General features: G+C 46.7%; 1 protein-coding gene across 2 annotated transcripts in view; it reads right to left on the bottom strand.

Annotated features, from left to right (window-relative positions):
* IL17RD (interleukin 17 receptor D) overlaps nt 1–17,519 on the bottom strand; it is a 71,023-nt gene extending 53,504 nt beyond the window's left edge. The window contains exon 1 of one of the 2 annotated variants that reach the window (XM_040454716.1): nt 17,309–17,519. In XM_040454716.1, the coding sequence (XP_040310650.1) occupies nt 17,309–17,434 (126 nt within the window). In that variant the 5' untranslated portion in view covers nt 17,435–17,519. The remainder of the gene's footprint in view (nt 1–17,308) is intronic. The other variant, XM_040454715.1, reaches the window with a different exon arrangement.
* Between the last annotated feature and the right edge of the window lie 3,437 nt (nt 17,520–20,956).

Here is a 20,956-nt window from a genome sequence, read left to right as displayed (position 1 = left end):
CCGTGATGTTTATGGCAGCATTATCAACAATAGCCAAATTATGGAAACAGCCCAAGTGTCCATCAACTGATGAATGGATAAAGAAGATGAATGTATACGTGTGTATATACATAATGGCATACTACTCAGCCATAAAAAGGAATGAAACCTTGCCATTTACAGCAAAGTAGATGGAGTTAGTGGAGGGTATTATGCTAAGCAAAATAAGTCATCTGAGAAAGACAAATACCATATGATTTCACTCACCTGTGGAATTTAAGAAACAAAACAAATGATCATTGGGAAAAAAGGGAGAGAGAAAGCAAACCAAGAAACAGACTCTTAACTATAGAGAACTGATGGTTACCAGGGGATGGGTGAAATAGGTGATAGGGATGAAGGAGGGCACTTGTGATGAGCACCGGGTGTTGTATGAAGTGTTGAATCACTAAATTTTACACCTGAAACTAAAAACAAAAACAAAGTTAAAAAAAAATTTTAAGTAAATTATAAGTAAATTTAAGTCAAAAATAACCATAAAAAATAAATTCAGTTCTTATAACCCTGCAGCAAGATGCATTTGTGTGTTCAAGAGTGGAAGAACCACATTTAATGTTCATTAAGCCCTGTTTTTTTCCCCCCACTAGATTGAAGTTACTGATTTGTAAAGGTAACACAAGGAAACCCTGCCTCAAGATCCTATGATTCAGAATGTCCTTCTCTTCTGGATCCAAAGAAGTAAAGTTTTTATATAAAAATAAAGAAATAGCTCCACTAATGTTAAACCTCTCCCTCGTTTAGGCATTTATTTTCTTTTTTTTATTTTAGAAAGAGAGAGAGAGAGAGAGAGAGAGAGAGAGAGAGAGAGAGAAAGAAAGCACAAGCAGGGGAGAGGAACAGAGGGAGAGAATCTTAATCAGGCTCTATGCCTAGTGCTGAGCCCAATATCGGGCTCGATCCCACAATCATGAGATCATGACCTGGGCCAAAATCAAGAGTCAGATACTTAACTGACCGAGCCACCGAGGTGCCCCTATTTTTACTTTCTTACTGAAGTATAGTTGACATGCTAGGCATTCTTATTTTTAAATCAGATTAACCAAACCTCCTAAGCCCAGACCTCAGGAAATTTTTGTTAGCCATTTAGTGAATTTATTTAAGACCAAATATGTTTGCAAATGGAACATTATTTGTTACCATTTGGTTTGCACTCATCAGAGGCCACACTCTCAGAATCTTACTCTTTTATAACACATTTGAAAATTTAACGCTATTTAAGATAACATAACTCCATGGGGGCTGGAAGAGAGAAGTTTAAGAGTGTCTGAATGGGGACACCTGGGTGGCTTAGCCACTTGAGTATCCGGCTTTGAGATAGGTCATGATCTCACAATTTGTGAGTTCAAGCCACACATCAGGTTCTCTGCTGTCAGTGCAGAGCCTGCTTCAGATCCTCTGTCCCCCTCTGTGCCCCTCCCCTTCTCATGCTCTCTCTCAAAAATAAATAAACATTAAAAAAAAAAAGTGTCTGAACATAAGCCAATATGGAGGTTTATGCCCCAAATGCAATTTTTATAGGATCTCATTCCCCGAAGAGGAGCAGGATAGGCCCACATGGTTTTTCATTACTCTCTCTCTAGTTTGCCAGGTGGGCCCAGCACATCCCCAGCCAGGCCACAGACATTCCCTGACGCTGTCTGCACATCACTCCTTTGGACCCTCCAATGGCTTCCTGTATAACCAATCACCTCAGGCGAACAGCAGCACAATTAAAGAGCATCCAAACTAACTGCTGCATCTTTTAAGATGGACAAGAAAGTGGGCCAAAGTCCGTGCTATCTGATCTGCACTAGGGAAAGAAAATCATTTTCCTCTGCTCAGCAAGCATGTCCTCTGCCTGGGCAGATCCCGCATCAGTCTTCATTCCAAGGTTCCTTTTTCCCTGTCCTTATCAACCTACACATCCTGTCCATGTTCCTGTCTCGCTCTCTACTTAGAATGACTTAACTATTGTCCCTCAAACATAAAGAATCGCTGGGCTCCGTGTGCACCTGGCCCCAAGCCAAAGCTTCCCGCCGCCCCCCCCCCCCCAGTATGGCAACGTCCGCCTCCAAGGGCAAGCTGTCCAACATGGTAGCCTCTAGCCATGTGTAGCTATTTAAATGTAATTTGAGTAAAATTTAAAATTCAGTTACACTAGCCACATTTCAAGTGCTCAATAGCCACAAGTGATTAATAGTTACTGAACTGCATAGTGCAGAGAAAAAAACATGTCCATCACCACAGAAAGTTCTACTAGACAGCACTGGGCTAAGAGGTTTCAGCACTCACCCACCTGCCTCTGCAGTTCCAGGTGTCATTCTCTCACAGGTGGACAACTTTTCCTAGCTGTCACCAGGCACGATCTGTCACCTCATCTGACACCAAGGTGACAGCTCAGTTTCACCTGGGCAGGTTTTTGGGTTTTTTTTTTTTTTAGCGTTTATTTAGAGACAGAGAAAGAGAGCAAGAGCAGTTTCCATGCTGTCAGTGCAGAGCCCGATGCCCAATCTCACCAACCGTGAGATCATGACCTGAGCTGAGATCAAGAGTCAGACAACTGACTGAGCTACCCAGGTACCGCCATTTTTTAAAGAATATTTATTTATTTATTTTGAGAGAGAGAGAGAGAGAGAGAGAGAGAGAGAGAGAATGCACATGTGGGCAGGGGAGGGGCAGAGAGAGAGGGAGAGAGAGAATTCCAAGCAGGTTCCATGCTGTTAGCACAGAGCTGGATGCAGGGCTCAATGCCACAAACCACGAGATCATGACCTGAGCAGAACTCAAGAGTATAACAGGCTTAACCAACTGAGCCACCCAGGCACCCCTGGGCAGTTTTTTGTTGTTGTTGTTGTTGTTGTGTTTTTAGACCTTGTAAGATGAACATTTCCATGAGTTTACACATTTATCAATGTTTACATTTGTGTATCCACCACCACACTCAGCATACCAAACAGTTCCATCATACCCCCCAAAATTCCCTTGGACAGCCCCTTTGTAGTCAAATCCTGCATCCACCCCAAAAACCCTGGCAACCACTGATCTGGCAGCCTCCTAAAAAAAAAACCTCAGATTCCTGGCCTTCTCCTGAAACTCTCACTTAAGCAGGTCTGGGATTTCCCCCCCTCCCCCCCTCCCAAAATGTTCCTTAGGTGATTCTGATATTCAGCCAGGTTTGGGAACTTCTGGGGTAAACTCTGAATCCTAGTTTAATCTAATTATCTGCAGAGAGCTCTCTGGTATCTAGACTTGCTCTCTTCCCACCCCCATTAGCTGCTCTGCTGCACATGGCAGACATCCATCGCAGGCTGGGTGATCGGAAGGCAGGGTGAGCTAGGCTGCTGGGGGCACGGGCAGGGTAGGAACCCTGTGACTCTGGTTTCTGGCAGAGAGAGGCCTTTCCGAGTCACGTGGCCTGCCATCCTAATCCCTTCCTGGCTCTTTGTGCCATGGAATCCTCATCTGGAAAAAAAAAAAGGAACCACATCAGAAATAATTGCCTACCTCCAAGGTTCTCTGGGAAGCGATGATTCAGATAATATGTTCAAAGGCACTGAGCAGCCATGACAAAAGGTATCCTGTCCTGGATACATCATCACCACACAGGGCTACCTTTGGATGGAACTCTCCTTACTTTGACTATTTATCTGATGGATGTGGGGGATCAGGACGCAAATTACAATAAAATTGCAGCCATAGAAAATTAAAAAAAAAAGTCAAACTGCTTTCTCCTCCTAAATTCATGATCCCGAGGGCTAGGTGCCAAATTCCATTTTTAAAGGGGAATTCGGAAGAGTCAACATCATCCCAGAAAACGTCCTCTGCTCAGAAAGTAAACAATTATTACAAAGAGGGTCAACACTTGAGTGTAGCCACTCTGTCCAGCTTGCCTCAGCTCTGCTGAGGATTCCTGGAAAACACTTTGAAAAGTTTAAGATGATCAAAGGAAAAGCATGGCCAACACAAGAAATGCTATCACTTAACATCGCATGTTTATTTAGCCCCACCAAGCCAAAGAGAGAAGACTGTTTGAAAGGGAGAGAATGCCTGCTTAATCAACTAAAAATGCATTCATTACTATGCTATTCACCGTGGCTTTCCTGAAATCAGACACTTTTGCCCCTAGACCATAAGATTGAAGCGATTTGAAATGAAAATATTTCCTGTCCACTGCTTGCCAGTTTCTAGCCCCAGAGTGATATAACAGATGACATCCAGTACAATAAATGCTTTTATTAACCATAAATTTGAGACTGCTTTAGGGATTTGAAGTGTTGGGTTTCATGCTGAAAAAATGTAATGTTATCCACAGACCATCAGTGAGTAACAAAAACAGAGGCACAGGTTATGCTACTTTGATCAAATTATGGCAAAAAAAAAAAATCGTCTTTTGCATTTAAAATAGTAGTTGCATTCAGGGCATATCTTTCCAGGAGCACCACAATAGTTAAATCATATGTCTTGGAGAGTTTAATAGAAATTCATCCTGAATACAGATTTATAGAACCAGCAGCTTCTGTTAAATAGAAAGGAAGTTGAAAAGTGTTATAAGGCTAAGTGAGCTGAGAAATTCAAATGCTAAAATGGGACCCCTAAATCAGGGTCTGTCAACCTCAGCACTACTGACACCTTGGGCTGGGTAAGTTTTTACTGGGGAGGGCCGGCCTGTGCATTTCAGGGTGTTTGGCCAGCATCCCTGGCCCCTACCCACAAAAAGCCAGTAGCAAACCTCTTCCCCATTGTGACAACCAAAATGTCTCCAGGGAGTCTCCAAATCACCCCCAATTGAGAACTATTGCTCTAAATCAAATTCTAGGCCTGCTTATTAGCAAATGCTGCCTGATTTCTCTTTATCCAAAGTACGGGTCTGAGCCCTCGGAGTCTCGCGGCCTCAGCTCTCTGCCCCAGTGCCTCCCTCTGCACAGAAATGGTGAGCCCCGAGTGATTTCTGAAAATCAGAAGCACTCTGCACCCCCTCTCCCACCGAAACCAGAGGCAGCACAGCCATGGAAACAAGAACGCTCTCCCCTGTGACCACAGCCCACTAGCCTCAGCAAAGGCAAACCGCCACCCCCTCCTGAGGCACACCCTGGCCGGGCCTTTGTGTCCAGCGCATTCCAGCACAGGAGCCGGGCCCTGGGCTGGGCTGCACCGCATCCCTGCCAGCCTCCAGACTGCTGCTTTCTGGCCTTTTACTGTCAGGCCAAGGAGGGGACTAGGGACCTGGTGCCAGAAAAGAAAATGAAAAGCAAAGTTGAACCTCTGCGGCCCATTCTCTGCATGCTGAATGTCCCACTATTACAACTCGGCATGACATTTCACGGCCAGCAGGGGAGGAGGCCCGGTCCTGAAAGCTGAACAAACGCCGGGCACACAGGCCCGCCTGTGCCCTCCCCGTCTCCCCGGACTTATGAATAAAAGATGGAGGGTTTGTCTCTGCCGCTTTCCTGGTACCCTGTAAGAATAACAACTGGTCACTTTCTGACATTTTAACTTACTTTGAAAAATAATCAATATTAACTTTACACGTCTTTTACTTTACACGCCCTGACATCTGGGGTAAGGACAAAGAAAAGAAAGAAAAGCCATGTAATTAGGGAGAAGATAGTAATTCACGTTAAACTAATGTAACGGTCTGTGAGGGACTCTAATAAAATAATTTAGACACTAGGCAATCACAGAACCAAAGGGCTGGAAACTGACTTTGAGGACATGTTTTGAGTGAAGTGACCTTTACTGGAAATAAAGTTCAATGTTTTCTTAGCACAAAGGAAAGTAATGGCTGAATTTTGGTGTGAGGATGCATTCAACCGTAAACCTGCCTGAGCCAAATAGAGGTTTTAATAGGAACTCAGTTCCCAGTCGCTGAGGGCGATATCTACAACTGTTTGCAACAAGCCTGTGTGAATAGCAAAAGCCTTAAACATTCTCCAGACATCACACTCCTGAGAGCACAGTTGATTTCAAATAGTCTTTAAGCAAAGAGATTACATGACACCCTGCATTTTGGACTCTCAGCAAAGTAAAAGGGAAGCCTTAATGTAAAGCACCAGCTTTTTATTGTTTTTAAAATTTTTTTTAAGTTTATTCATCTTTTTTGAGAAACAGAGAACGAGCCAGTGGGGGAGGGGCAGAGAGAGAGACAGACACACACACACACACACACACACACACACACACACACACACACACAGAATTTGAAGCAGGCTCCAGGCTTTGAGCTGTCAGTATAGAGCCCAATGCGGGGCTCGAACTCAGGAACCGGGAGATCATGACCTGAGTTGAAGTCAGCCGCTTCACTGACTGAGCCACCCAGGTGCCCCGGCATCGCTTTTTTAAAAAAGACAATACAAGACTGAACTGTGTTAAACCATTGGAAAGGTCTCTGTGGGCAACAATTTCAAGTAGAAAAACCAAAGTTTGCTCATCACTGCAACTCCACCCATATTTGTAACCTATTGACACGTAACATATCAACGTCCCCATATCACCTTTACAGGGATCTTGCCAAAATATTTAACTCGACCCTAATCATGAGGAAACAATCAGAAATCTAACTGGGACTGTCTACACCACAAGTAACCCTGACCCTTCAGAATGTGTGTGTTACAAAGGACCAAAGAAATAGGTGAAAGGACTGTCCTCAATTAAAGGAGACAGGATGTCTGTGTCTATGTAAAAGCAATGAATGATCCTTGTCTGAATCTGGAATGTGATTCAGAAAGAAATCACGAAGGACTCTATGCAAGACAACTGAGGGACGTGTGGCAAGGAACTAGTGAGTCTAGGCAAAGGGGAAATAGGTGTCCATTTTACCATGCTTTCAACCTTTCTATAGGCTTGAAAATTTTCAGAATTCAAAATACAGGAGGGAAAGTAAAGAGAAGCCCAGGCACCAGTGACTGGCCCACCTACACAGCAACAATTTAATCTTCCTGTTTAGTTTCAGAAAATATATGCCCAAAATATTAGTTTTTTATAGGAAAATTACACAAAGTCGTCACACAGCATAGATCCAGAATAAAGATAAAAATTTAAAAACATAACATGACTTATTAGTCACTTCACTGGGCAAGGGGGGTGGAGATGTGCGCACAGCAGACATTTAAGACATTCAAGACGTTCATGTTTCTACTTTTAAAAAAGTCATAGGTCCTTTAAAATCTGTTTTATGCCTTTCCCTAAAACTCTCCTGCAATTTATCATTCTCTTTCTGCTCATGTCAGAAAGCCTACTAATTTAAAAACTTCTTAGAACAGCTCTTTAAAACCCCCCACTTTCCGTCCAAAGTCTCTCCCATTATCCACCCTCATCTTTCTTTAATGAGATAAAAGCAATAATTACACTCGTCTTGACCAACTCCAAAACTATGCACTTAAAAAAAAAAAAAAAAAAAAGAAGTGTGACCCTTTAAGTAAAAAGGAAGAAAGCTCAGTAAATGGGAAATGTGCTCAAGTGAAAAGATGTGGGGGTAGAATTTCTGTCTGCTAAGGACTTCAAAACCCAGGCAGAACAATGAGAGAGGCAGCCTTATGAGGGACCTGGGTGACTGTCACCTTGGGCGAGTCAGACACTGGGAACCAAAGCACGGCTCCCTCCCGCCGCCCCGAAGCAGCCTTGGGGCAGCACAACCAGATGTTACATTTTCTCTGCTTAATTTCAGTAAAACTCCATGACCTCTTTCTCAAATTAAAAAGGCAATGCTATTTTTTTAAGCCACAGGAGCTATCTTTAGTGAAGCCTTCTAAGGATTTCATTAATTCATAGCCAGCCAACCAGGACCTTTCCCACAGTCTCCCACAAAAAAGCCCGGGAAGTCACTGACTGCTTGGCTGGATCTGAATATGAGCAGAGGTAAGATCAGAAATATCTAGTTCCTCCCACAGGGAGGCAAGCCATGAAAATCAAAGCAGAGCAAAAACTCATTACCACAGCTGGCCGGCAAACCCACAGCCCTGGAAAGAAGGCAAAGAGCATCTTTGATTCTGGACGGACCGTCTGGTGACTTCAGAAAATGAAACGTGTTCACAACCAGAGGGGATGAAACAGAAAGAGACCTGTACCTCTGTTAAAAAGACAGGGTTTTCATACCAGCTGGGGGCTGCTGCCTGGGAGTGAGAAACATTTCATTCACGTCATTTCATAAAGTCCAAAACCAGGATGCATCGTTAGCACTGGGTGGTAACTTTTTACATTTTTTTTTTTTTTAATCCACAGTGCAGTGTAAACTGTGTGGTCCAAACATCCTCTCTGGAGGCAACCAACACTTTACAAAGTGGGATCCCCGTCCAATACCGGCCCGATCGCCACCTCAGTCTTCCGGCAGCCCAGCAATTGGCCAGGATGGGCACATGGTGCCAATAATCCATGATGTGAATAAGTGGAGCATATTTTATGCTAACTCTCGGCACCTAATGCCACATGATGCACTAATGTTGAGGAAAAGAAACTACAGAACTTCCAAGGAAATCTGTATGACAATCGCTCGCCTTCTGTGCCACCTGGTCAGAGAGATCCGCTTGTGCCACCATCCCTCTCCTGGCTGATTTTAATTTCCTGAAGAGCACTTGGTCATTCAAGGAACAAGCAGGAGGAACCTACGATGTGCTGGCCACTGATCTCCTGCTGCAGCACGGAACAAAACAGATACGGGCCCAGCCCTCACGCAGCTGACCCCGAGGTGGGGGAGACAGACAGAAAACACCATGTGTGTCTCATTGTGAAAAGTTCTGTGGAGAAAAGCAAAGTAAGGAAAAGAGGGAAGGTTGCTATTTTAAACAGGGTGGTCAGGTTGGTATTGTTGTTCTACTTGTCTCTATGTTCCAGAAACCAGTTGCAGTTCATAGAAAACACCAAATACTCACTGAATAAAGAAATGGTCACTGAGGGTCACTCTTATCAAACCACTCATCTGCTGGAGAAACCTGCCAAGCCCCATCATTCTTGACAGGTGCACACAGGCAAAATTCAAGGCACCACATAATCCTGTCCCCACCCCATCCCCCAGCTTTGCCACTTCTTTCTTTCAGCCACACTTTCCTTTCAAAGGATCCCCCCACCTCCTGGATGCACTCACAGACAGGGCCTGCCTCCTTTGGCCATCCAATCCCTTCTTCTAAGCCTCCTAGGAACCATCCAAATGAAGTTTCTTCTTCATAAACAAGTCAAGTTTCCACTTTTTCTTCAATGCATCACTGCAAAAGGCTGGATGCATTCTTACTAAATCTGGAGGCATGATGGGGTGGGTCTGACTTTACTAAATGCATGCTTTCTGGCACAGGTGATGTTCACATGGGGAGGCTGAAGGAGGAAAACACAGTGTGGAGAAGCCTCAGAAAGGTGAGCCTCTTCCAAAGCAGGGGAAACTGAGGCAGAGCAAGAGATCAGAGTTACATGGGCTAAAAAGCCAGATTTCCAAAGGTGGGTGCCAAGCAGTGCCTCGGGCACTGGCACATCATTACCCAGCTTCTCACACTGGCAACTGCATAAGCTGGAATGTTCTAGGATGAGAAGCAGCAGAAACTGTGGTTCATGTTTCTCTGGGAGGAGTGGGGAGCTGCAGAGAGTTCCCTGTACCTTGGAATCCTTCCTGCACCTCCCCGTCTCTAGGCCCCAATGCCTTTTTCTTGCAGCCTCAGCTGGGTGGGGAGCCACTGCAGACAGGGGGACCTGACCTGGTCCTACCATCTTTGTCCTTTCCCTGGAAAACATAAGTAACTACAGAACCACACTGAGACTTGACACAGAGTAGCTGCTCAAAAAAACCCTGACTTGCCTCCTCACTCCATGTAAGTCTTCTTGAACTTCAGATATTGAGCAGTTACAATAACTCCTAACCATGTGAATGCTTGTGTCCTAGCCAGAGCGACCTTGAGAGGAAGGCAGAGATAAACTGTCACTTAGCAGGGACCACACCTGCTAGGGCTGAACGCTCCTGCATTGGTCTGGATTGCATTGCATTTTCCTCTGATGAAAGGTGGGAGGGACGGGGGGGGGGGGGCATTTCAGGAGAGGAAAAACCAGAAATCACCTGGACAGAATAAAATCACAGAGAAAGGGTTTTTAAACCATATGGCCTGTCTCAGGAAAATGTACTTCTTCGTTCCAAGGAAACCTTCCCTCTATCCCCATCTCAGAACAGAAGTCTGGGGCCACAGCCAGCATTTTTTAAAGGGTGACCATTCACTGGGGGGTGGAGGGGGGCGGAATCTACAAAACTGAGAAATGAAAAAAAACTGACAAATGAGAACACTTGGAAAAACTCCTAGTTTTTAAGGGAATGAAGTACTTTTTAAATCTAAAAAAGGTTATATTTAAAGCCTAATCCCTTGTGATTGCAAAAGGATTCATTTGAAGTATTCATTTAATGTGTGAAATGTAAATATCCACTCAAACATTTAATTAATGCTATCAATTTCCATTCCCTTTCAAAGTTGCTGCTTCAGTTTTGTAGGACATCTCTGATAAGTTCAAGCAAGCTTTCCTACAATGTAGTAATTTTAATTAAAAAAGCCTCATGATTAATGTCTATTAGTTCAGGTTTGGAATGAAGGAACATACAGTAAAATTACAATTTATAAAATTTCCAATACTTGCAGTCTACTGCCCTTTCAACTCTTAAGGTACCAGCCTTATGCAAATAAGACATTTTACCGTTAGGTTTACTATAAAATAAATGCTTCTTAAAAGCACACAGTAGTTTTTTAATGGAGTTAGTTTCCATTCATGCTATTAAATCAGACAATTTATAGGCCAACTTCCGTTTTAGAAGAGAATTACATGTGTGTTCACATCACATCTTTATTTTGTCATCCACCCAGTGATTTGTTGAGGACAGCTGGTACCTATTAAGTCCCCCCTTTAAATGTTGTAGCCTTAATTAGCTACATCCACCTTCCCCCAACATTTCCAAACAAGGAACCAAAGAAAAGAGAAGCCGTTTTTATCACAGATGCTTTGAACAATGGAGTTGCAAATGTTAAAATAATAGTCTCCATTAGAAACTAGCTAGTTATTCCTTAGTTAGGCCCCTCACAAAGACAGGGTATAGACAGGGTTTCAATCTTCTGCCTTTGTTACTTAGGTAATTTTTAGTTTCACGCCTGGTGTTATTAAACTTTCTCAAGAAACTGCTTGGGAAAGGTTGAGGGACAGTCTTTCCAGAGGCTTTTTTGGTATTATTCAGCTACAAACTTATTACTTTGACTTCTGAGCACATGAAACCAGCAGACAGAATCTGCAAGTAGAGAATAAGCCTGGCATGGTTTTCTATGAAGACATCATGCTCTTCCCAGATAATGAAGTTTCCAACTCACACAATGAGAAATCCACTTGACTGTATGCCTGTAACCTGCCACACTAGATAAAAACTCTTTGATTTGGTTACAATTTTGGCTTCCCTTCTTAAAAGCAAACAAACAAACCAAAAATTACCCTATTCTGTACTCAGAACTTGAAGTGCGAATTGTGTCAACAAGCTACATTTCCAGCAAGATAAGGAGCTTCTCTAGCATTTCCCCCTTAGGTTTGGTTTCTTCTTAGAGATGTGCCCCCGCTTTAATCTGCAGTAAGACTATCTGTTTCAATAGGATGTGCTCACTCCTGGGTTTGTGTCTTTTCAATCAGCCGGTGGCCCTGCCGGGTTTAGAGTGGCAGAGAGGAAGTGGCCTGTGGTTAAACAGAGGAAATACCAAGGCATTTTAATAGAGCAAATAGTCTCTTTACTTCCCACAGGGAAGAGCTTCAAAGGCCCCGGGGCCCTGGAGGAGACAATGTGTTGTGGGGCCATCAGTCACCTAATCGTGTGTCAGGACCATTCAGAATGTCCCAGCAGCCAAGACAAACACTGCCCAGAAGGACATTGCCTCCCACAGGACGAGCAAGTCAGGCTGCTGGGAGATGGGGCCCGTGGCACCAGCACAGACAGGCCCCCTGAGGGGCAGGGGAACCTCCAAATCTGGGGGAGATGTGAAACAGAAAAGGTCTCAGCTACCAGGGTAGGGTGCAGGAGAGAGGTCTCCTGAGAGGGCACTGTCCTCCACCCCAGCCTGTCAAGCTTCTAGGGGTACCTGAGCCCTTGCCTCTCCGCCCATACTCTTATAAACTGAGGAGTTGGGGGTGGGGGCAAGCTTCCTGAAGCCTAAAAACTCATCCATCAGAGGTAAAGGCAGTAAGAAACGAAAAGGTACAATTAATTGCTGATGGGGTGGCCCCAGCAGCAGCAGACATCTGCTGGGCATGGTGTGTGAAAAGCTCAGGGACCAATAAGGGGAAAAGAGGGTCTAAAAGCTTAAACACACACACACACATTTTAGGCCAAATGAAGCATGAAAAATACTCAACTTAAAATAAAGACTTAGGAAAGCATTAGCAGTTCTTTCCTTTGTAGGGACGCTGTAAGGTTTGAACTGCAGAGAATACGATTTGGATCCTACCCTACTCTTTCCTAAGACTGTTTTCCAGACAAGCCCAGCTGTTCTGGGGAGGAACCCATGGAAGTCAGGGTCCCCTTCACTCGTGACCTCCCCTTCAACCCCAGGCTAAAGGCACCCACCCAAACCAGGGTGACCTGCCCAGCTGCCTCCCCAGGATCCCCTTAGCCAGCCTGACCCTTCTCACTGGTCAGGGGCTCTGACAGTCTCCACTTCCTCTCTAAGTCCATAGAAGTACTTTAAAGTCAAACTGATTTTAAATGTTTAGAATGTGGCTTCTCTCTCCCTCATCTGGCCTGGGGAAGCCTGGTCTTCTGAAAGCAATGGCTCTCATCATTGAGAGTGCATCAGAAGAACTGAACCCCCATCTCACTCCCATTCTGGAGGAATTATCTTTGAATCTGCCTTTTAACAAGCTCCCAAGGCAATCCTGATAGTGGAAGCTCCCGGACTTCACTTTGAGAAATCGTGTTCAGTGGGAAAGGGTCCACAGCCGGTACTTACTTGCTGTTCTCATCCACCCAGCTGTATCCCCTTGTTAATAACTAGCACAATGCCCCAGGCACTGCAGGGGCTCTGGGGGTCGGAGGGATGGATGGGGGAGGGGAGACAAGGGAGGGCGGTTCAAGAAAGGTGGACTTGGGCTGACAGAATTCCCAATTAACATGGCAAGACAAGCCGGAGGGAAGCACTGCAGTTCTTATAAAAACGTCTCTCTGAAAAATGTGTCAACCAGGGCTGAGTCATTTTTAACGAAGAATTCTGTAAGAGACACAAGAGCATGTACAACATGGAAGACATGGCCGCAAGACAGGCCGACCAGATGCAGGCTGGGGAGCCATGAGCTGCAAGTGAATGAAAACGCATCCAATTCAGAATCAAATAAACATGCCTGGGCCCACAGCCAAGGAGAGTTCTTGGATTGGACTTTTATCAGGACCTAAATTTTAACCAGCTGGAACTTCTTTTCCAAGTACCACCCTATTCCTTCCTACCTTTCGAAATGAAGTTATTTGCCTTAAATGGGAAACTTGCACTTCATTGTAAAGACGATGCCAGCATTCTGGCTCCCTGAATTCCTGAAGGAGCAGGCTTTTTGCAGGCTAGACATTTGTTTCAGAGATAAAAGACCAGAGAAGATGTACCTCACCTAGCCAGGAAGGCATTCTTGTTCCCTCCTTCTCCACTGCAGAAAATGCCACTAAATAAAAACCTGTGGAAGCTGATGCCTAATTCTTTGTTCCATAAATGCTTTTCAAACAACCAGCAAGGGGGGGGGGGACCTCAAAGCAACTGATTGACATAAAGTTACCCATCACAAACACAATCATTCCACTATCAGGAAACAAGAGTTAAGGTCCAGTGTAAATGAGGATGCTAGCCCCTCAGGAAGTTTTAGAAATTGTTACTTCTTTGGGAAAACTATTTATTACTCCAATAGTTTACCTGGCAAGGGCCCTAAGAGATTTTTTTTTTTTAAGCAGTTGAGGAAGTGTGCCCACAACTCATTTCTAAAACACTGAGCTGTGTTCAAGATGGTATCAGCCCCTTAATTGTCCCACTAATAATGGGGAGGTTGTGAAATCTGACCACTTAAACCAGGCCGGCTCCTCAGAGAGGTGTGTTAGCAGAGCTCCTGTGGGTTAGCTGGCTGCGGTCTACCTTGCAAGTCCTGGGAAAATACACATTCCTGCAGGGGCAAGAGTTCGTGGAACAAATGCTCCATGGAGATCAAGGGGGTCATTTGCTCAGTTCCTCGGGAGCACCCAGATCCTGCCCCTCCTTCAGGGCTCATTTTTCCACCCTGGTGTCCCCTTCTCAGGTTCCATGTGACCTAGACCCACAGGAAACTGTCTCCTGTTTGCCTCACACACAATCGACCCTTCTTGTATGTCTGCATGGCCCCAACTAGACTGTAAGCAACCTCATAACTGAGACCAACATCTACGGGCTAAACACCACTATCTGGTAGGGGACTCAGACATGAATCGAATGCCCAAGTCACTGTTCACCAGTATTCACTGGCCAGTCCTCTGACAGAGCAACTTCTGGAAGAACTGATGCAGGGAGGTGGGGGCAGAGAAGGCTTCCTGCAGGAAGTGCTGCTCGAGCAGAGAAGGGACGCTGAGGGGTAAAGAAAAGGAACACAGACAGGAACAGCATGTGCAAAAGTGTGCTAAGGAGAGGACACTGGGGCTCAGTGCTCTCATCTCTCCAATCCACTTCCTAAAATATATCACTTAATACAGGATTTAACAGGAAGGCTGCAGAGTCTAACTGGGCTCAGCCAAGACTTACAGGGCTCCAGGCTTTGAGGCCACTAAGATGAAGTATCTAGTTAAGGAAAACCATCCTAAGACACAGATGTGAACAAATATTGAGATGGTAGTCTGGTGGGAACCAAAGTGCAAGGACCTGCATGAGAAAGCAAACCAAGGGGAATGGCATTTAGGGAGGTCTTCCCTGCGGTGGCATCACCTGAGCTGAGTCTTTGGCCAGGGGGAAGGCATCCTAGGAGCAGAGAAAGTATGCTTCAGCAGCTTTAGCTGGCACAAAAGTTAGGGAGCAGGCTGGAAAGGTGAGCTTGCAAGACAGGTAGGCAAGGGGGGTTGGGGAGAGCTGGTGGCTCCATCAGATGTACCAAAAGGCAAGTCCAGGAGGGAAGCAGCCATGTATCAGGTTGGAAAGAGTGTAGAATCTGAGAGATGGTCCAGAGACTTCCATGCTCATTCAAGAAGGAATGAAAATGACCCAAGGAGAGGATTAGTGGGACCAAAGTAAAAGCTGTTGAGAAGGTCACTCCCAACTAGGAATTGTGGTGGGAGAAAAGAGGCCAGCCTGAGTGTAAGCCTGCTGGACCAGGGGCCACTATTAACTTGTGGAGAATGCACAGTTAGGAGACAAACACATTCCCACAGGCAGAGAGAACAAAACCGCCAGCCTGGCTCTTTTAGGTCACTATTATACCCAAGGCATTAAGACTTCACAAGCTTTGTGCACTGACACATAAAGCCACCTAGACAATGCAGAAACACAGCAATTAGGACTGATCCACCTGTGCTGTCATATGAAAACTCAGAATAAAATGCATGTGATGCTCCTACAGTTCTTCAAAAGCCAAAATACCTGTTTAGACCCAAAAAGTTTAGCAGGATTTTGGGCACCTGGGGGCTCAGTCGGATAAGCATCCGACTCTTGATTTTGGCTCAGGTCATGATCTCACAGTTGAGTTCGAGCCCAGCATCAGGCTCTGCACTGTGTCCTTGTGGAGCCTGCTGGGAAATCTCTCTCCCTCTCTCTCTGCCCTTACCCCATTCACACACTCTCTCTCAAAATAAATAAATAAACTTAAAAAAAATGTAAGTTTATCAGGATCAGTAAGTCAATATGAGACAGCCTTAAGGAAAACTTTTTTATCTACATACTGGGAAAAACTCGGTATCTTAAAATATAATAATAGTGATATTTTACTAAAGTGGGACAGAGTACGAAAAGGTGATGTTTTACCCAAAAAGGAAGGCTATATTCACTATGATGTGGTGGAAGGGTGTATTATAGCTGTCTATAGCGAAGCTATTGGGTTTGAAGATATCCCATCTGCTGCCTCATACTTGGTTTTCTGCACTGCGTTTCTCTGAATGTGGGGCAAAAGAGCTGAAAGCAATAGCCTAAGATCCTAAAAGGGTGCCAGGTGCTAGGCCTGGACTGCTCTGAGGCCATTCAGAACATCCCAGAAGAGGTGGCTTAGAACCTCTTAGAACACAACGGTGTTCTAAGTAAATGACCCATCTCTCAGAGAAACAGTGCTGGGATAACTAGGAAATCTCCATCTATTCCCATTTTCCAAGTGAAGAAACTGGAGCCCCCGAAGCACAGACAAGGTCATGTTCGTGGCTGCCTATGTCCTCTCCACATGTCTGAAGGCCTTGAGTGCCCTGACGCCGGGCCGCCCTGGCTTCAGTGGGAGGTGAGGGGCAGACAGATGCACTCTCCCTGTTCTGGCGCCGCCCAAACCCAGAAACCCTGGTGGGAACTCAGTATCCCCGCGCACACAGCCTCCCACCCCACGCCCGCCACCGGGACAGCATCAAAGTGGTCGGTTACTGGGGGAAGTCTCCAAGCACAAGGCGAAATCTGTGCACCTCTCCAGTCTCCTCTGGGGCTCCTGACCGAGGTGATAAACTCATGCCTCCCTCTGGTCTAGAAAAATATCCGCAGGTCAAGCTGTGGACGGGGAGAGGGGGTGTAGGTCATCCGTGAGACCATTCTCTAGACGAAGGACGACGAGCAAAATTTCCCAGCAAGTCAGGAGTCGGGGCTGGGGTGAAAGTGGGGTAAGACTGCACAGCCTAAAAGTAACAATGCGGCCGCGAGAGGGGGCGCATCCCTCCCCTGCGCTCTGGGTCCCTTCTCTGGCAGTCCTGGGCCTTTGCAGAGTTGTGAACCGGAAGTCCGCGGGAAGACCCCCACTGCCGGGTCCAAAGCGCCCCCAGTTCGGACAGCTCGGAGGATCCCAGACCCGGGGCGAAGGAGGTACCGGTCCGGGAACAAAGGGTGGGGCGCCCTTCTCCCGCCCGCCGCGGGACGCCCTTCTCACCCGCCCTCTGGGAGCCGGACCCCAGCCAGTGACCGCGCCTCATTAGCAACACAAAGCCGGGGGTCGGGCGGCCCCTTTCATCCGGGCCGGGGCTGGCGGACGTGCACCCCGGGAGGGAAAGAAGGGCGGGAGCAGCGGGGATCCCAGCCCTGCCGCTGACTCTGCGAAGGGCAGGCACGTCTGCACCGGCTCAGCTGCCCGCGAGCACCTGTGCGCACCGCGCCCGCCGCGCTTTTGGGGACGGCGAGAAGTTTCTCCTTACCCTCCAGCCGCAGGTGTCGGCGCCCCGCGCTCTGCTGGAGCCGCCCGCGGCCACGGCCAGCTGCGAGCCGTTAAGGCAAGCGTTGACCGTGAAGAAGACGGAGCAGAGCTGCAGCCACGGGGCCATGGCCGTGCGCTTGTCCAGCCCTACCTACTCTGCACCCCGGCTGCCTGCCTCTGGCCAGCCCCAAGTGGGCGGTGGCGCCGGCGGCGGCGGCGGAGCTGGCCGCATCAACGAGCATGCGCCGCCCTCCCGAATCCTGCCCCTTCCCTCAGGGCCCCACCCCCAGCCTCCACTTTCGCGTCCTGGCCCCGCCCCTCTAGCCCAGCCCCCCCTTTGGCCCCACCCCACTCTGTAGTCCACGCCCCCTGCGGCCACACCCCGAGCCTCCAACCAGAAGCCCGCAGCGGCATTTTTCCCTTCACCTGACAGGTCTGTTTTTTAATCCAAAGGATTTGTCCAAGTGACGCCTGCGCCCAGCAAAAACTCGGAAAAATACAAAGAATGTAATAATAATGGTTCTAGTAATAATTTAACCAGCGCCTATTTGCCAGGCCTCTTTTTTGTTTTTAATGTTTATTTATTTTTGAGAGACAGAGAGACAGAGAATCCAAAATAGGCTCCACACAGTCAGCACAGATGCCAGGCTTCTTCTTGAATCCTTCCAACCACACTGGTAAGTGTCACTATTGTTATCTCACTTTGGGGGGGGGCACAGTAAAGTTAGGGCAATGTGATGGTTAGAAAAATCCTGGCTGGGACCTCCAACAAATGACTCGCTCTCTCCATGCTACTGTTCCTGCAAACTGAAATAACAAAAGTATGCTAATTTGGGGAAGATTGTACTGGTTAGCACATAGCAAGGGCTCAATAAATGCTACAATCTATCATTGACTGGCAGAAGGACACCCAGCTGGTACCCACCTGAGATTCAAATCCAAATCTGACAAAAGCAATACTCTTAGTCACTACGTTTGTCAAACTTACATTGTGAAACAGGTGGTGTCTCTGTTTGGAAGAGGAAGCTGAGGCTCAGAGAAGTGGAGAAGCCAAGGTCATATGACTTTTCACCACAAGCCCCTTCCCACTTTCACTTGTGTCTGTGCACCTGAATCCCACCACTTCACTCTCCTCCACTGCCCCACCCCTCATCTAGGCCCCCACCTCCTCCTCCACAATTGCTTCCTAAGGGCTAAATTGCCTGCTTCCACTTTTGTCTCAGTATATAATGCATCGCTCTACCTGAAATCAGATCACTGACATCTGATTTAAAATCCTCCAGGGTGGCATTTATTCAATGGCCATTTATCATTAAATCCATACTGACCTCCTCTTCCCCTACATTATCTCTTCCCACTCTGCCTTCACCACCTGGCTCCAGCAGTGTGGATCTGCTAACTCAATTGCATCTTGGGCTTCTTGTCCCAGCAAACTCTCACCTCTGTCTTTCCAACAAGGCATCCTCCTCTACTTGACTTTCTCCTTCTAGGGCCCATAATCCCCTTCTTCTCCTCGTCTGTCTGGCCTAAATGTGGTGACAGCTCAGTTGCTGCTAACACTGGGTTCCTGCAGTTTCCCTCATGGCTCCACAGACCCTGCCCATACCTTGTATTTAAACTCCCTGTGGAGACAGAGGCGGCCCCAGCTTTGCATGCTACCCCCGTGGAGAAGGAAGACCCTTCTCAGTACAGCTAGCAGAAGTCCTGGGCACTGGCTCTGACAAGACCACTTTGGAACCAGGGAGCAGAGCTAGCTTCATCTGAACCCCAGAGGCTGGAAGTGAAAATCAACGGTTGTGCAAAGAAAAACTGGCATTGTTGCCAGAGAAAGCAAGGATGGGTACCGTGTTCACCAAACAACAGCGTCCACCACAAGCCCCAGGTGCTGAGACTTCCTGTCCATGTGCACCACTGGACAGAAATGTTTTCTTTTTTATCTCGCTGCCAGGATATTCAGGAATTCAGCCAGACCCAGTGAGGGCAAGAACCGCAACTTCTTTGGTCAACCAGAAGAACCAGGATCCACAGAAGGTTGCCTACAAAGTAGCCTTCTCTGAATAGACCTCACACAGCACGTTGCTTCTCTGGGGGGAACTGTTGTTTCAGTGCTCTGCTCCCTTCCAGGCCTCTGCCCACCTCCCTGACATTCTTGGTACTTCTCTCTGGGTCGTTCCCAACTCCTTTAGCAGGGGATCTTAGAGGTCTGGCCATGAATATCAGGAGCGCCAGGGGCTGAGACAAGGCCAGGACCACATGGGTGTCAATGAAACACCATGGAAACCATGAGGTTGCCTGCTCCTTAAGCTCCTTAATGTGTATGACATTCCAGCCTAGATAAGCTTCATAATTTATTAACCAATCACCTGCTGAGGGACTTGTCTTATAATCAGTGATTCAAAAATATCCTCACACATTTAACTCGATACATCCATTCACCTATTTTCTTAAGATACATTCCTAGAATCAGAATTTCTGGATTATACACATTTAAAATTGCCAAACTGCTCAATATCTACTGCAAGCTTAACTGCTTTTCTGATTCATAGTGAGGCCATGTTCCCAAGTATTTAGTGGCCCTTTGCATTTCTTCTTTGTTCCAGGGTTGGACTCTAGGAAAGGCAGCAGTACTTGGAGCTTATGACCAAGGGAGAGACTTTAGGAGGGCGCTGGGGAGAGGAAAGTGTTTCTTCTTGGGCTTTACTCACATCACCATATGATTGAGTAAACAGGGAAGGCAGAGCAACACGCTCGCTCCCTTTCCAGTCTACACACACACACACACACACACACACACACACACACACACACGCACACACCACCTCCCAGCTCACTGCCCAGCCTGGCAACTGACAGCCTCTGAAAACATGCTGCAGAGTGCAGAGTGCTCCAACTTTTCTAAAGGAGTACAGAGGACACAAGAAAGAAAAGGCCTAAGTGTCCATTCCAAAACTTGTTAGAATGACATCCCTCAGGACCAAGGATTGAGAGGCCCTCCTATTTACCTTCTAGGGAGACCATACGCCAGTTGGGGGTAGGGGGTGGGTGGTAGGGGAGGGGAGAACCACATACATCAAAGGGTCAAATTTGGTCAGGAAATAAAGGTAGTAAATTGTCATTTGGCAACATCCTCCCCATTCTGGTCTTCTCCATTGATTCCTTGCCTCTCATTCCCCCCCCCCCTTTTTTTAAAGAACATTTTATTTTTTTATTTTTTTAATTTTTTAAAGTTTATTTATTTAAAGAGAGAGAGAACAGGAGAGGGACACAGAGACAGGGAGAGAGAGAGAATCTCAAGCAGGCTCCCACTGGAGCTGTCAGTGCTGAGCCCAATGCAGGGCTCCAACCCGTGAACTGTGAGATCATGACCTGAGCAGAAATCAGAGTTGGACGCTCAACCGACTGAGCCACCCAGATGCCCCCTTCATCCCCTCTTTTTACCCAGGACCCTTCAGAGTATTTGTGAGACTGTAAGAAGTGAATCTCTGTACTGAGAGCTGAGATAAAATGAGGGGGCTGGGCCTCTACATGGCCTCCATGGACCATACCATCCTCCAGACTACAGTGGAGCCCAGCTGTGTACGTAGGTGACCAAAGGATGAAGCCCTCCTCAAATACAACATATGGGCTCATGTACCACAGCCAAGATTGC

This window comes from Herpailurus yagouaroundi, unplaced genomic scaffold (assembly GCF_014898765.1).
Source record: "Herpailurus yagouaroundi ecotype Mexico unplaced genomic scaffold, PumYag 213, whole genome shotgun sequence".
Taxonomy (NCBI): Eukaryota; Metazoa; Chordata; class Mammalia; order Carnivora; family Felidae; genus Herpailurus; species Herpailurus yagouaroundi.
The sequence above is the reverse complement of the archived record's forward strand: the minus strand, read 5'-3'. Positions and strand labels throughout refer to the sequence as shown.